At 40.9% G+C, this 16,415-nt stretch overlaps 1 protein-coding gene across 2 annotated transcripts; it reads right to left on the minus strand.

Moving 5' to 3' along the window:
• Positions 1-1,804: 1,804 nt before the first annotated feature.
• On the minus strand, positions 1,805-15,778 carry alkbh3 (alkB homolog 3, alpha-ketoglutarate dependent dioxygenase). Of its 2 annotated transcripts, XM_079163693.1 has the most exons (10): positions 15,679-15,778; positions 10,583-10,668; positions 10,307-10,416; positions 10,150-10,184; positions 9,946-9,993; positions 9,195-9,298; positions 7,287-7,375; positions 6,881-7,090; positions 6,338-6,436; positions 1,805-3,264 (listed from the first exon to the last, which is right to left on the minus strand). In XM_079163693.1, exons 2-10 carry the CDS (start codon positions 10,656-10,658, stop codon positions 3,139-3,141), a joined length of 897 nt encoding a protein of 298 aa, XP_079019819.1. In that variant the 5' UTR covers positions 10,659-10,668; positions 15,679-15,778; the 3' UTR covers positions 1,805-3,138. The 2 variants fall into 2 exon arrangements, with proteins under 2 accessions (XP_079019819.1, XP_079019820.1); XM_079163694.1 differs by lacking the exon at positions 15,679-15,778 and having other exon boundaries at positions 10,583-10,991.
• Between the last annotated feature and the right edge of the window lie 637 nt (positions 15,779-16,415).

Here is a 16,415-nt window from a genome sequence, read left to right on the forward strand (position 1 = left end):
GACATGTCGTAAACACAAACACACTAAGCCCCGATGTCCTGAAGAGAAGACGCTGTTCCAAAACTAAATGTTCAGCCCAGACCTGTTTCACGTTCAGCGCCGTGTCGTTCTCCTTTGGTACAAAATGTCCCAATCTTTGCCTCTCGGGGCTCCTCACCGAGGAGCCAGTGAACGTCGGGCACAGCGTGGCTCATTTCTCACCTGCACTGTACCGGAGCTATGACACAACCTGCTGCACTCACTGTGGGTCTTCCACATTAACTCACCCTCTAACGATAATAATACACTTTTATATACACAGAACAGGGGTTTTAGGAAGTGGGCAAACACATACGCACAGGATCTTGCAGGGAGAAATGGTGTCTGCTGACCCTATTAAACAGTATACGAGTCCTCAAACTCCCCGTTATATACACAGAAATACATCCTGCAGACTACTTTCCGTCTTGTGTTACCAAAGCTGTTTGCTCAGTGAGGCTTAAAGAAAACCAGGTTTGTTATTCTTATTGTCAGGCAGTTTGGGGAAAGATTACGGCCGGCATGTGAGACCGAGACACATCAGCAGACCAAAGTCAGGCAAGAGTCGGATGGGGAAGCCGAAAAAGAAGTTACCGGGGTTACAGTGACTGCTGCACTGTTTGAGAGGAACTTGGAAAATTGAGGCTGCAGTTTACAGAGGCTGTTTAGTTTGAACAGTTCACGGTGGCCTTAACTTTCAGAGAAACTACTGATTGAGCCGTCACTTTACTATACCATCACCTGATCCGGGACCCAGTGTTCTTTGCAACTGCAATTATTATTATGAAGCCTCGCTGAGCTGACCTAGCAGATCAAACAAATACAGCTCATAAACACCGTTTCGGCCTTCAGTGAGGGTGGAGGCTGAAGTCACTGCTTTCAAGTAGCGGTTGAAAATAAAAGATGCTATGGGTTATGCAGACATTACGGTGAGAGTTAGCATGTAACTATATGAATTTGAGGCGACGCAATCTCGTTTTTTTTTTTGCATCCACTGAACGGAAGTGACCATATTTGGACTGCGGAGGAGTGACGTAGCAGTAGTGACCTGTCAATCACAGGGTAGCCCCGCCCTAAAGTATACTCCACTTCATGGTCTATTTGACTCTAAATGGACCATCATTTACTGAATAAAAATGTGAGAAGTATTATTATCCCAGTAGAGTGATAGCTCTCCATACAACATTTTAAAATAAAATGTCTATAAGGGTGACACTCTGCCGACTCGATCTTCACTTTTTAGCAAGACTTGGCCAATAAATAACAAAAAAGAAACCTAGGTTGCCTCGTCTGTATGCGAGTCTATTGCCCTTTATTGTTTATAAATTGGGGACTATTTCCAAAAAGTACAGAAGATAAGTAGAACAGAGCTCCTCAACACGCAGTCCTCAAAGTGAGAGGCAGCACTTCAACTTTTAATTTAGTGCTGGAGAGAGCCAACATGAAAAAAATAGAACTGATCTTTATTAAACAACATTATCGCGTCTTTTGGGTAAAGTCACACCAATGGTTGCATAATCTGTCTCGTCTCAGAGATCCTGGCGAGAACCTTCCACTGTCTCCTGTATTTTGCCAACATGATGACAGATTGTAGAATAGTTTAATGACAAACTTTCCACACAACGTGGTATTTTGTGTGAACTTGCCTGTCCCATATGCAATTTTAGTGCTGCTACAAAATTAAGGGTTTCAATTCCATTTCATGTATCAAATAAGGTATTTTATGCTAAATTGACAAACATCTGTTTTTTGGAAAATAGGACACAATGGAAGTGGATTCAGAGATGTATTTGTTTATTTCAGAACAACGGCAATCACGAACCCCTACTGCATCTCTTTAGTGTTACAGAATAAATAGAATGCAACATGAACCGTGTACTTTCCTCAATTCATGCATTTTTATTAAAATGTCAGTAAGTATTGATGTCCTATCTGATGCACTAATGTCCTGTTTGAACAGAATGCAGGGATGTAGATGCAGAACCCAAAAAAAGCCATAACCTTAAATAAACAGGAATCTCAAAATCAAGAATTTTCAAATACACACTTTACATTTTAATTGTGTCTGTTACTTTGCCAAGAACATTGTTTAGCGGTTCAATTTCTTTAGTTTGTCAAGTTTATTTCAGGCCGTTAAAGCTCCTTTCTATGGCTGTGGGATGTACCACTGGATGCCATACACAGTTAGCATGTCCCGATAGCATCTGTGGCCGTGTCAACTTGTTTGTCGTTTGATGTCTCCAGATTGATTGGATGTACTGTCTTCTTTATTTAATTTGCATTATGAGATTTAAAAAAAATAAAATGGGTATGCAACTATATTGACTTGTTTTGTTAACAGAAAAGTTAAACTGTGCATACGATATCACAACAACACTTGTGTAAGCACACTTTAGATGAACTTTAACGATTCCGGTTCATGATATATTAGAGGTTTTAATTTAAAAGCTGAATTACCTCTTTGAGAGACTGATCAGACAAACCTTTAACAACAGGATGATTAACTAATCACAGTCCTGATGGAGCTGTAATTGGCCTGTAAGTGGCCGCTTTACTTGTTCCATCCCATTTCTATAGCAAATGTGTTTTCTCCAAAAAAGCTCCCCGAGATAAACAAGGTGCGTCGACCGTGACTTTCCAAGCAGTCAATGAGACATAAAGACACTTTTCATGACATCTCTTTGAGTCAAAATTAAACTTTTTCATAAGACTGTAACAAAATAACTGAAAGGTACCCAAGCAACTGTCTGTGCTGAAAAAATAAATAAAGTCACAGTAATATGCAGAGCTGACATTTTAACCCAGCCTTCAAACTTTCATTATCAACAATTCTTACGCTTCTCTGAAAACCCTGATATCTGATCGTCACCACTGGTCACGAGTTATTATGGTTCACAGGTGAAAGTCTCCCTGTTTCAGTTGGAAGAAGCCGTTATTCATACTGTGGGTTGAAACAGAGTGTTTACAAGACTTGTTTCAAACTGCTGACAGAGAAGGACGATGGCGTTCGGACGCTACAAAATCTTTTCCTCAACCATCAGATCTAACGTTGTGTGGATCGCTGCTTTAAATGCAGAGCCGCTAGACACAGTAAGTAAGTACCTGTCTCTGGGGGGAGTTTTATGGTTGCTTGGATGTGAATCGCAGCTTGGTACCCGGCCTGTGGTCCTCCGGCTCTGGGTACATAGTTCTGAAGGTCAGGTTGATGCGTGGGCCTCGGTCATGGTACTCTTTAGACACTTGATGCTGGTGGAGACGGAGAGACAGATAAAAGATGCATTTTACTTGTTTACTTTACTAGTCTATAAAGTAAGGAGTTAGTGGCATTGAACAGTGGTTCTCAAACTTATTTTTTCAATGATGTATCCCCTTTGAAATGTTTGTCTGTCCAGCACAACATATAATCCAGCGCGGCGTCATCGGCGTCTGATTTACAACACGATGTAACGAAAAACACTTAAATGCTACATTTCAAATGTTACTGACGGTATTTTGTTGGATCTGTTTTTTGCTTTGTTTTCAGCTGTTACATTTCAACCACAAATCCATTTTAGATTTGTGTCATTCAGTGTGAAATTGTTAACAGTCCAGCAGCGTAACAACTGCAATCACGGTCGCGTGTGTTTCGTGTGACGGGGAAACCAGTTTTTTTACATCGGATGGCAAAGGCATGAACCGTCCTACTCGGCTTGTCTCGCTCTAACCTAAAACAATCTCGCACCTCAGGACTAAACCTAACCAACCAAACCAACATAGACAACAAGCACCAGCCAATCAGAGGCAGAGTAGGGCGGGTCATGACTTCGCCAACGTATGAAAAAGAACTTGGCTTCCCCGTCACAAACGTGACCGTGGTCGCGTTTGTCACGGCAGTTGGCTGAAATATATATATATATATATATATATATATTATAGTATAACTATTTAAGGAATTATGCATGACTTATATTTAAAAAAAAAAAAAATCACAAGTAGCCCCTCCAGTGCTCCAAAGTGCCCTTTTTGAGAAACACCGGCTTAGAGACTCTTTGTTCTCGTGGGCATTTGGCCATTAATAGACACACTGGCTGCTTTGGGGAATCTCAGATAATTAGTTTACAAGTGAAGCAATATCTTAGTTTTCTTTAATCATGGTTCTATGGTCAAATGAACAGTATTGTAATAAATAAATAAAAATAAAATTAAAAAAATGACCTGTTATCAGCCAAAAAACACAGACTCATACACTAATGCATAAATATGAGAACACAAGGAAGGATTAACATTTTAAGGAGTTCCCTAAAGACGAGCGTATTTTTGTTTTTGCAGCTGACCTCTGCACTCCGAACACAGGGCAACTCAACAAACACCATTTTCTTACCATTTGACATGCGGGGCAAAAGGCAAACTTATTCCCTTTTCCAAAAACAGCGCTGAACCATTTTCTGTAATAGCACAGACACAAAGTTCAACTTGATATAATTCTGGACCTTTTGCATAGAGAATAATTTCCACTTGTGCATCTCGTGCCCTTAAACACACACACACACACACACACACACACACAATCTTGAAATTCTATCTTTGTGAGGCCACTAACTGACATAATGCCCCTCACCCTAAACTAAATTAATTCTAACCTGAACTTTAAAACTAAGTCTGAACCCTCAAACAGGCCTTTGATGGTCTGTCCCAAAAGTGAGGACCCTCACTCTGAAGGTCTCAAACTCAAATTGGTTCTGTCACAGCCTCCAAAGAAAGAGTCCGGAACAGGCAGAAATAACCCTGTATCATAACCCTGTATCCTTTTTCAAACAAATGAAGTACTTGAGCCGGTTTGTCAGGTTTAGGTAAATATTTAGCACTCACTTCCAAACCTCTCCAGCGGAGCCAGGAGGTTTTATTAGGCAGACCAGGACTGAGGTGACAGAGGAAGAATTAATGGATGGTGTGATCTTCTTTCTCTGGCAAGATCTTTAAAGGAGAGATGAAACCTTTGTTGAGATACTCAGGGAGGTGTCGCCATAAAACACCTGTGACCTTCTCCCTTTTTTCTTTCTCTCCTTTAAGCTCTTTCACCGTGTCTCTCTCTCTCTGTACTCCCTCTCATCCCCTCTGTTTTTCTCTCACTTCAGCGTGACCAGCTGAAAGAAAATCTTCCCCGCAGTATAGCTCTCAAAAATGAAATAACATTTCAAATGACTTCCAATTTGACTTCCCATGTGGAACCGACACATAAAGGTTTCTATTCCGCTGCCGTTTACCATAAAGTGCTCACAGTGTTTCTGTCCTCTCCTGCACACCTGTTTTGTTCTCCAACTTTAATTATACTTTTTGTTCATGTACAAACAAAGCTTTAAAACTAAATATTACGACCAGAAGTTGAGCTTTCTTTATCTACTAACTTCAAACTATTGTATTATAACATACTGTCACAGTCCCAGAGAGCAGCTTCAGGCTCACACTCTCTGTTACTCACACAAAGATGTTTCCTCATCTCTCTCACACAAACCCGACCGCTGTCCCCGATTGCAAAACAAATGACTCATTATTCTGGCGCTCTGCGATTATCTGGAGGGCCACTCCATCCATCTTTGCTCTCTGCCTTGAACACAGGTCTATCCCGTCACGTGTGTTGAGCCGGAGGCATTCAAGCACACATACACACACAAAAGCACGACACAAACACGGGCAGTGCAGGTGAGGTCAGTCTTCACTCGACCTCACCTGGCTGAGGCAGATACGGTTTTCCGTGCTCGACTATTTACTGTAAATGTTCAAGGCTTAATGAGGCAATGGATGCATTCACTTCAAAGTCACTGTTCATTCAACTGTTTCTGGACTGATTATAAAAGGCAGGTACCAGAGAGTACAGGATGTTAAATAACTTACCAGTTATTTAGTAGTTATTGTTGATAGTGTTAGATACAATGGCTGTTACAGTGCAGTTCTAGTAATATTACAAAACGTTTACATTTCTGTTTTGCTATTATTAATATTATCATGAAAAAGTCTGAGAAAAGCTTTTAAATTGTTTTCTAAGCATGTGGTGGAAGGTGAGTTTTTCTTCTAGAGGAAGAACATGATGACATGTGAGCTTTGTTTGCTATAAACAGAAGAAGCCCGAAGAAGAGAGCTCAAGTCATAACTGCAACATAAAACACGTGAAACAAGACATTCAGTAATGCTCGAGTTGTTTGATTGACGGGTAAACAAAAACACTTTTAAAGCAGTCGTTAAATGTCTGCCTGCTTCTGATCCGCCGCTGTGGCCGGTGTGTTTTTTTTCTGAGTGGCCATTTCGCCTGAACAGGCCCTTGCATTTGATTGGTGGAGCTCACCTGCCAATCGTCTTGTGTGGCTCCGTCCATCACCAAAAGTGTCCCGTGACTGAGAGGAACCCGAATCTGCTCCACATAGGTGAAGTCACCGTTCTCCTCCTAAAAGAGTAAAGCGCACACACACACACACACACACATTGATGCACAGAGGAGATCAAAAAGCCACAAACTCATTTGAAGGCCCATTCCGTTGCCTGCGGATCACTACAACTCTTCTACTTCATGAGTAATGAAGCCTGCCTCCTGAGAAGTGTACACTTTAACACTTCAAATGACCGACAACTATAGAACACAGGCCTCTAAGTCTAAACACTATACCTGACTTAGCCAAGTATTACCCTCAAAACAAACTCATGAGGAACAGCAAAAAGGTCAGAAACAGCATCTGCAGAAGGCCAAGTCAAACACTTTATGAGACCACTGGGGGCTGGAGGAGGATAAGTAAGTAGAAGAAAAGGATTCAAGTGTTCAGACACACAAATTCTTAGTCCTACTCCAAACGTAAGAACGTACACCAGCTTCAATGCTCCACCATCATCTCACCGGCGGAGGCTTCTTGCGGAGGCCGAACACTCTGGTGTCGCCCAGACTGATGGAGGCGATGGTGGGCTTGTTGCCCAAGGTGGCCTCGTCGTCGCTGTGCCAGCCGATGCTGTCGTGGCCGTCCCGATACAGGTTACACAGCAGCGAGTTGAAGCTGCATCCGCTCGCCTGCTCCACTGCCTCGCGCAGGGTCGACAGCAATGGATGCCACTACGAGGGGGGAAGAGCGTTCAGCAGTTAATTAAGAAAAGAATATTGAAACTAAATGTAAATAGAAACGAGACACGATTAAAAGATATGAAACAACAACACGACAAGTGAGGGAAAACAAAATATTAATACGGAAAAGATAGAATAAAAATGTGTGGAAAACGTTGGTCTTGGAGGTTGAATGAGTTTATCTAACCTGTGCGTTGGCAGCCATGGTGGAGCGAGCGTACGTGTAGGGCAGCTCTCCAAACCAGCAAGTCAGCCTGGGCTCCTCGTACGCCTCACCTGGACCAACACACACAAACAAATACAGCTTTACCTCAGAAGAACCACAGGAGACCACGGTCAGGATATCTGTAACGGCATACAGTTCTTAAACTATAATGCCATAAACCCCTCATTTACAGTCGGAGTATCGTAAGATTTTCTAAATAATATCACAGTTTTAGGGCGGGTACTAAAACTATACTTTGTATAGTATTGTATTAAGGGGTTTTAAACTTTTTTTTAATTTAATAATAAAAATGCCAAACCATAAAACCATATTGGAATCCACAATATATATACCAAACTACTACAACTGCGATATAAAATGTAAACAAAGGATAACATGCTATATACATTAGCAATTTTTGTAATTTATTTTTTTAAATGCAATGAGGTAGAGAGACAATTCCAAGGAGAATGAAACCAGTCTGTTTTCATACCTCTCATCTCCACCCAAATCTATTTCTAGCACAGGAAAAAGTATCCAATTTCTCTCTGTTTGTCTGCCTTTGTTGGTAATGGTGCATTGTTCTTTCTCTGGGAACAACAAGATCTCTTCCAAGAACCAATCGTGTGCCATTAAAACATTTTGCCCTCCGGGACGAGAACACGGTGAAACCAAAACAAACTGCTCAAGCAGCCATCGCATCAGTTACTCAGGTCCTCTGGAGCTAATACTCATATAAACATGTGTGGTCAACTTTCAAAAGCCTTAGTCTTTCCATGAAAAGATGTTATCAGGGGGAAAAGATTAACAAAACCGTAACTCATGCACAGGATCCAACTTAGAGCCGTGAGCAACGGTCGGAAAAACTGAGTCAAGAGGGTTTTTAAAACAAGAGAGGATAAATGAGAGAAGAGGGGTGAACATCATTTCTCCACCACTTCCTCTTCAACCCAAACATCACGTGGACTTTGTTGACCAAGTCTCAGGAGTGATGGCTTGAGATTACACAACTTTATGATCTGTGTTTGGAAATCATCTCGGTCATCTTGTTGTCTTTATCGTGCCGTTTGTCTGCTGCGGAGCTATCGCAGAGCAACACACAAGATGGACGAGAGCCAGCTGAGAGAAGCCTGTGTAGTCCGTCTGCACACAAGGAGAGTTATTCTTTCCTTTGAGAGGAAAATGACGACTGTTTTTCAAAATGAAGCCATTGCACAACTTCTGCACGTGCAAGGAGGGAGAGGCGTCAGTTTCTGCTGTTGTCTTCCATCTTCTCCAGATATACTCTGCTTACTTTAACTATTTTTATTGTTTTTTTTCCCCCCCATTTGTAAAAAGCATAAAAAAAAGTTAGTAAAAGTAAAGTATAAAATTGCTTCAACTTGATTTTTAAAACATACAAAACAACGCATATAACTATTAAGTATATGGAAAGAACAGAATGTACGGTGTGTACAAACAAGACGTCTATATACATATTTATACAAATTATAAAAGTAAAAGCAGCCAGCTTCACTGAGGAGCGCTCTGGAAATGAAATGTTTCTTTATAGTCAAAGAGGAGCTGCCATATATAAAAAAAGATCCACGTAGTGCGTATACTGTGTTGAAAGTTGAATTAAAAAAAAATAATCAGGCATGTGTACCAAACAATGTCCTATCACTATAAAAACACAGAAGCACTCTGAACAAAGTCTAATACTGTGCTTTTGTTCAAATAAATGTAGCCTTTAATAGACTTTCCTCCATAAAAACGTCTTAAACATGATGAAAATAAACAGTTCAATGCTGCGCTGCAAAGAAACTAGAACCCTGTTCACCCTCCAGCTTACACGATGGGCTCACACTTCCCCCGTGTCATACTGCTTCTCCTTAAGCCCCTGGTACCCACCCTGTCTATAGTTGGTCTTCTGGGACCAGGGAAGCTCTGCCAACAGCTTACTGAACATCCAGTCAGCCTCTTCCGGGGGAAGAAACCCAGGCAGCAGCCGCAGTCTGGACCGACGGAAAGACAAAACACTCTGCATACATTTCTCCAAAAATCATTTTAAAAAGCATAGTGAACCAGAACATACGCAGTGGCTCGTCTTATCTAGAGAAGACTTTGGTGAAAAGTAGTCTAAAAAGCGAATTTCCATTATTGTTAAGACGAAAGACCAGCTAAAGAGTAATGTGCCTATTCTCGTGATGGTTGGTGTTAAATAGCGACCACAGTCACACTTCACAATCACAGAATATCGATTGTAAGCTTCCTTTGGCTCGAGGTTAGTTTCCCTACTCTTGATTGTCTGTCATTTTAGAGACTCTCTGTATTTTAGTCTTGATGAAAGCATCAGCTCAATGCCTAAGAAATAAATGGAACATTCTGCTTGTCCATTGTGCTGTATGTACAGCACATGTCCCTACATATTCAGTGTCTGTTAAAGAACATGGCTCACTTCCACATGTCCTAGTGGGTACCATAAGTGAGACAGGAGGCATGAGAGTCACTGAGTGCTATACACACTGTTGCTTGAGGGATGACTGCCACCTACTGGACGTAAAATGCATTCACAGATTTGTTATCATGATTTAACTCACTGGGTTGTTCATAACTGATTTAAACTCTTTTTTTTTAATATAAAAAGTAAATGTTCCCTCACCTGGACACTCCTGATGGTCCATGGCTGATCTCGTGAATACCCGCCTGCCTGTCCAGAACAAAATAATGTATATTAGCCAACATGTGTGAAGTATACAAAGGAATAACAAGCCAACATGTCATCAGTCAAGAGACAGAAACATATTTGAAAGAGATGAATTTGATGTTTAGGTCTGACCAGTCAGGATAGAAATGTGTAACTTACTCCATCACCTTCACTGGTGGAACATCTCTAACTTGCTGCGATGAAGAAAAGACAGAAACGAGAAAGAGGAAGCACTTCCGTATAAAACATTCTAAACGTTTTGCAAAAGCTCCAATTATCCAAACATTCAACCAGGACATTTATGTGCACCGTCTACCTTGGTGGGCTGATGAAACTCAAATGTCTTGGGTGTTTTCTGTGGCCCACCTCCCCAGGAACTTGGGTCTGGGTCGACATGTTTGGGTTGTTGGTTGTTTGAGACTGCACCTGGTAAAAAAAATAAAAATACACAAAGAATCTGTTGTCTACACAATAATCCAGCATACAGGGCTATGAATAAGTTCATATAAATAATGATCTTATTCAGTGAGAAGCATGCAGAGGGAGTCACATACTACCAATACGTGAATATCAACGTTCACCCGTAAACTACCTGTTGGTCCAGAGTGTTTTGGCAGTTGTTTGGCCCAGGAGCCCTGGACTCTGGCACGCTGACGCTTATCTGACATTACATTACATCTGCGGCGTGACAAGAGAAGAAGAATTAGCTTTCATCAACGTGGAAACAAATCCTGCACAAACCAAAAGAAATACAGACGTCCGATCGCTAGATGTGTCCTAAGAAACACTGACATAACCGCCGTAACTGACTTTATGTGAAACGTTCCACTGCTGTGCAACATGAATAAAATGTTTCAGCACGTTTCATCAAAATGTCTGTCTTCTGTCTTCATGACAGTCAGAGCATGCGAATGCAGCTCTACTGTTCATCAATATAATTCTGTAACTCCGAAGTGATGATGGTTACCCAGCGATCAAAGAATAAAGACACTTTACGCACAATTTAGGTGTATTTTCCCTTTAACTCACGAGATGCAGGTAGCATGTTTTATACTTAATGTGAATATAATTCATACTTTGTTGAAATCTTATTCTGAAAACCGGATGTTCGTCTGAAGAAACCGGATGTTGTCTCACGTGACGTCACAAAGGCTCGAAACAGAACGATCCGTTGTGGGCGTTCTGTTTCGAGCCTTTGTGACGTCACGTGAGGCTATCCTTCAGCCCGAGTGTAGTGTTGTACTCACAGAGCTATACGTGACATCTTTACCGAGGAGTTTTAAAAGCAGACTGCATTGAAGATTAGAATAAAACAGCAACAATCGCCATGGATAGACTAGAAACACTACAGCTTGAAATGCTGAGTGAGTACGTCTCACACAAAATATACCCTAAGTATCATCCGTACTTCTGGTTCAATAACGAACGTTCAACAACTGGCTCAGTATACAAGGACTCACATGATGAACCTGCGCCAGGTGCAACAGCACAGGAAGAACTAAAGAAAAGGGCAGTTCAGGTATTCGTGGAGGCGCTGGTTTCGCGGATATTCGAGAAACCAAATCTGACATGGAGCACTGCAGACCCCGAGGCCATCACTATGCGTCTGTTTGAAAGAACGTGGATCAAAGTCCAGGATGTCAATTTTAAACCCAAAACATTAAAAAAACTTGACAAGGCTATTTTCAAGTTCCTGTGTGAGAACTGGGGCGGTTCAGAAAAGGTGCAGTCGTCCATGAGATTAGAGGAACAAGAACTTGGGAACTGCATTGCCTCCCATGTCGAATATCACCTGACACAACCCAAAAAGCGCAGAAACATCTGCAAGTTCGTCTCGTCTGTGGGCAAACGCATCTCCAACATCTTCATATGTGGATCGGAGGTTCAGGAAACAATCTCCATGGATAGACCAGAAACATCGCAGACAGAGGAGATGCTGATGGACAGATGTGCTGTCAGCCCTCTCAGCGGAAGAAATGAGAACCAGGTGAAGTCCAGTCCGGACGACACACAGAGCTTTTCAGAGGTTGAGGAAGACTTGATCCATAAAGAGGTTACAGCCTCATGTGTCAACTCTGTCCTCTCCTTTATCACTCCAAGTGAAGAGCCTGTAACTAATCCGGGCATCACTCCCCCTCACGGAAGTCCAACTCGGGAAACAATCTCCATGGATAGACCAGAAACATCGCAGACAGAGGAGATGCTGATGGACAGATGTGCCGTCAGCCCTCTCAGGGGAAGAAATGAAAACCAGGTGAAGTCCAGTCTGGACGACACACAGAGCTTTTCAGAGGTTGAGGAAGACTTGATCCATAAAGAAGTTACAGCCTCATGTGTCAACTCTGCCCTCTCCTTCATCGCTCCAAGTGAAGAGCCTGTAACTAATCCGGGCATCACTCCCCCTCACGGAAGTCCAACTCGGGAAACAATCTCCATGGATAGACCAGAAACATCACAGACAGAGGAGATGCTGATGGACAGATGTGCTGTCAGCCCTCTCAGGGGAAGAAATGAGAACCAGGTGAAGTCCAGTCCGGACGACACACAGAGCTTTTCAGAGGTTGAGGAAGACTTGATCCATAAAGAGGTTACAGCCTCATGTGTCAACTCTGCCCTCTCCTTCATCGCTCCAAGTGAAGAGCCTGTAACTAATCCGGGCATCACTCCCCCTCACGGAAGTCCAACTCGGAAAACAATCTCCATGGATAGACCAGAACAGAAGCGGCCAACCCGCGGCTCCCGAGCCGCACGCGGCTCTAAGCCCGGTTTCATGCGGCTCTTACTTACATATCGAAGTGTGTATCTTTGTAATATGAGTGTTCGCTTCGATTGAGTTCATGTGCGTGGGATGAAAATACAACGCTGCAACACTGGTTGAAAACCTGCACGAAAGCTTTGTGGCCCGGTTCCGTGATCTACAACTGAAAAGGCCACAGATCACGTTCCTCGTCGACCCATTTAATGCCGAGGTGGACTGTTTGAAAGCCCCGCAAGTCACAGAGCTTTTGAGAGGATGAGGGAGACTTGATCCATAAAGAGGTTTCAGCTGTCAACTCTGCCCTCTCCTTTATTGCTGTGATAGACAACATCTATAACTTCTACTGTGATAGCAGACAACTTCTAATAACTTCTACTGTGATAGCAGACAACTTCTAATAACTTCTACTGTGATAGTAGACAACTTCTAATAACTTCTACTGTGATAGTAGATGATATCTGATAACTTCTACTGTGATAGAAGACAACTTCTAATAACTTCTACTGTGATAGTAGATGATATCTGATAAAATTGTGGAGTCAAAGGCAAAAGACAAGGCATCTCCAACATCTTCATGTGTGGATCGGAGGTTCAGGAAACAATCTCCATGGATAGACCAGAAACATCGCAGACAGAGGAGATGCTGATGGACAGATGTGCTGTCAGCCCTCTCAGGGGAAGAAATGAGAACCAGGTGATGTCCAGTCTGGATGACACACAGCTTTTCAGAGGTTGAGGAAGACTTGATCCATAAAGAGGTTTCAGCTGTCAACTCTGCCCTCTCCTTTATCGCTGTGATAGACAACATCTATAACTTCTACTGTGATAGTAGACAACTTCTAATAACTTCTACTGTGATAGTAGATGATATCTGATAAAATTGTGGAGTCAAAGGCAAAAGACAAGGCATCTCCAACATCTTCATGTGTGGATCGGAGGTTCAGGAAACAATCTCCATGGATAGACCAGAAACATCGCAGACAGAGGAGATGCTGATGGACAGATGTGCTGTCAGCCCTCTCAGGGGAAGAAATGAGAACTGCGAACTGCGCAATACACACCCATTATAAAGGAAGGAAAGGACTGAATAAATCATAAAAGTTCAAATGGGACAGTTCAAAAAGTATAAAAGATATCAAAAAGCTGAATTATGCGGCAAAAGATCAGGATTTTCCCAACATTTTAAAGTTGAAATGGTGTCTGTAGCTGAAAGTATGAGGAAGTTGAAGGATTTGAAAGTTGAAGAATTTAAGAGGATTTGAAACTATTCTCCATAGAAACCTTTTCAAAAACAAATGTGCAAAAAGCTTAATAATTCAAAAAGTTTAAATATTTGAAATATGAAAAGTCATAGCACCCCTCTGCTGAAAGAGCTGAACATTTTGATATTCGAACGGTTTCTGTAGCTTAAAAAATGTGGAAGGAGAAGAGTTGCAAAAAACGTACGGAAGAAATAGTGGAATAAAGAAAACAGGATAACTATAGTTGGAATGCTTCAACAATAAAGAAAACAGGATAACAATAGCTGTCCTGTTGTAAGCAGTGCAGTATCCGCCCCACACAGTGATGCAGTTTGTCAGGATGCTCTCGATGGTGCCTCGGTAAAAAGTGCACATGATGGGTGGGGGGGTTCTTGCTTTCTTCAGTTTGCGGAGGAAGTAGAGGCGCCTCTGGGCTTTCTTTGCCAGTGATGTTGTGTTGGCTGTCCACGAGAGGTCCTCACTAATGTCCACCCCCAGGAATCTGGTGCTGCTACTGTGATAGTAGAAGTTATCAGATGTTCTAATAATCTAATAACTTCTACCGTGACGGTAGGCAACATCTAATAACTGATTCAATAATAAATAAATAAGCACATAAATAAATAATAATTGTGCTTATCTCACTTGTCATTTGCCATAAGAGCAGTAAATCCAAGGGCGTATAAACCCCCCCGGCCGTATAAAAAAAACTGAGTTGATATTATGTTGAACAGGCACACTTAAAATATATTAACATTTGTGAAACTTGGAACTGATTTAAACATAATAACAGTAATAAAACCAGTATACAAAACAGTATTCTGCACCAAATAAATAATAATAATAATAAATAATTAAATAAATGAATAAAAAACGTTCTGCTAAAATGCCAATATACAGTAACAGTATATTCTATATCCAAAATATATATAAAAAACTTTTCCCAGTTGTGCAGCCAAAAAAGACAAAATAAATTCTGCAGCACTTAATAGGCTATAAATAAAGTGTTTTCTTCCTTTATGCAATTAGTAGTAGTGCTGGGCAACGATTAACATTTGTAATCTCGATTAATCGCATGGATGTTTTGCGATTAATCGCATTGTTATGGCAAAGTTCAATAATGAATTCAAAAGTAGTGTATTACGCACTTTTATTTGAAAAGTACTGCTATATGAACAATAACATTTGGTTTGCACACTTTAAACAAATAAGGTGCTTTTTACCAGCCGTATTCCCTTTACACAGTAGCAGTTATATTTCTTGCACTGTCTGTGCTCAGTGTGCTGACTGTATGTGAAACGTGTTCCACTGCTGTGCAACAGGAATAAAATGTTTCAATGTCAGAGCATGTGAATGCAGCTCTACTGTTGATCAATATAAATCTGTAACTCCGAGGTGATGATGGTTACCCAGCGATCAAAGAATAAAGACACTTTACGCACAATTTAGGTGTATTTTCCCTTTAACTCACGAGATGCAGGTAGCATGTTTTATACTTAATGTGGTGGGGATTCTTTCGCAAACTTTGGTCGTGACTAGTCCCTATGGACCATATGCAAACCTACGCCCTTGCTCGCGATGCTAGGCTAGCTAAGCCAACTTATAGATACATAAACACTTTTTAAAAGTCAAAATAAAAATAAATATAACCCGTTGACTAATGTTGAACCAAATCTTTAAACTACTTACCAAAAACGGCTGCAAAAACGCAACACGAGAGCTAAAAGAGAAAAAAGACGAACGTTGCTCTACATAAGTGAAGACATCTGACAGCCGCGGTAAGGGTGTTACAAAAAAACAAATCCTACCCGGAACTGAGATCCGTGAATAGGTTCCTTCCTGTTCTTATTTAATTTAAATATTTTTTTATTTGAACAAACAAGAGGATATAATAATATATATTCAGTATACAAGTGATAGCATACAAATATAACAATAATGTATTGATAGTAAAATATTATAAAACATGCAGATATTTAGTGTCTTGACAAACTTTTTTGTAAATTTCACATATCTCAACGAGAATAAGACAACTAAATATATATTTTAACTGTTCAATTTACATTTCCAAATAAAAAAAGTGCCAACATCATTATCAAATTTCTCTTAGAAAATATTGTGGTGTGAGTACAATTACAAAAAAAGGTGAAAACTGTTTCTTATTATTAATCACAGAAAGAGCAGTTTGTGTTTGTCTTTTTAAAAATGTATTCATGTAGTAATTTGCAGGATGATATTTATAAATAATTGTGTGAAGGACACTTCCTTAACATTATTCACAATTAGGTATCCAACATTTAGACCTTCTCCCAATATATATATAATATAAACTCATCCCCATATTTACAATCCATTCTTTGTCTCTCTCTCTGCCTCCAATCTTTGGCTAATGTGATCCAGATGTGCAAATAAATATACATAATGCA

Source organism: Pholis gunnellus (genome assembly GCF_910591455.1).
Source record: "Pholis gunnellus genome assembly, chromosome: 7".
Taxonomy (NCBI): Eukaryota; Metazoa; Chordata; class Actinopteri; order Perciformes; family Pholidae; genus Pholis; species Pholis gunnellus.

Bases quoted from the DNA above. Each gene is read 5' to 3' on its own strand.
- alkbh3 (XM_079163693.1), bottom strand. From the start codon at position 10,658: ATGTCAGATAAGCGTCAGCGTGCCAGAGTCCAGGGCTCCTGGGCCAAA. The intron at 10,417-10,582 runs GTAGTTTACGGG...TTTTTTTACCAG, and splicing joins AAAACACTCTGGACCAACAG to GTGCAGTCTCAAACAACCAA. The intron at 9,994-10,149 runs GTAAGTTACACA...TGTTCTGGACAG, and splicing joins CCACCAGTGAAGGTGATGGA to GCAGGCGGGTATTCACGAGA.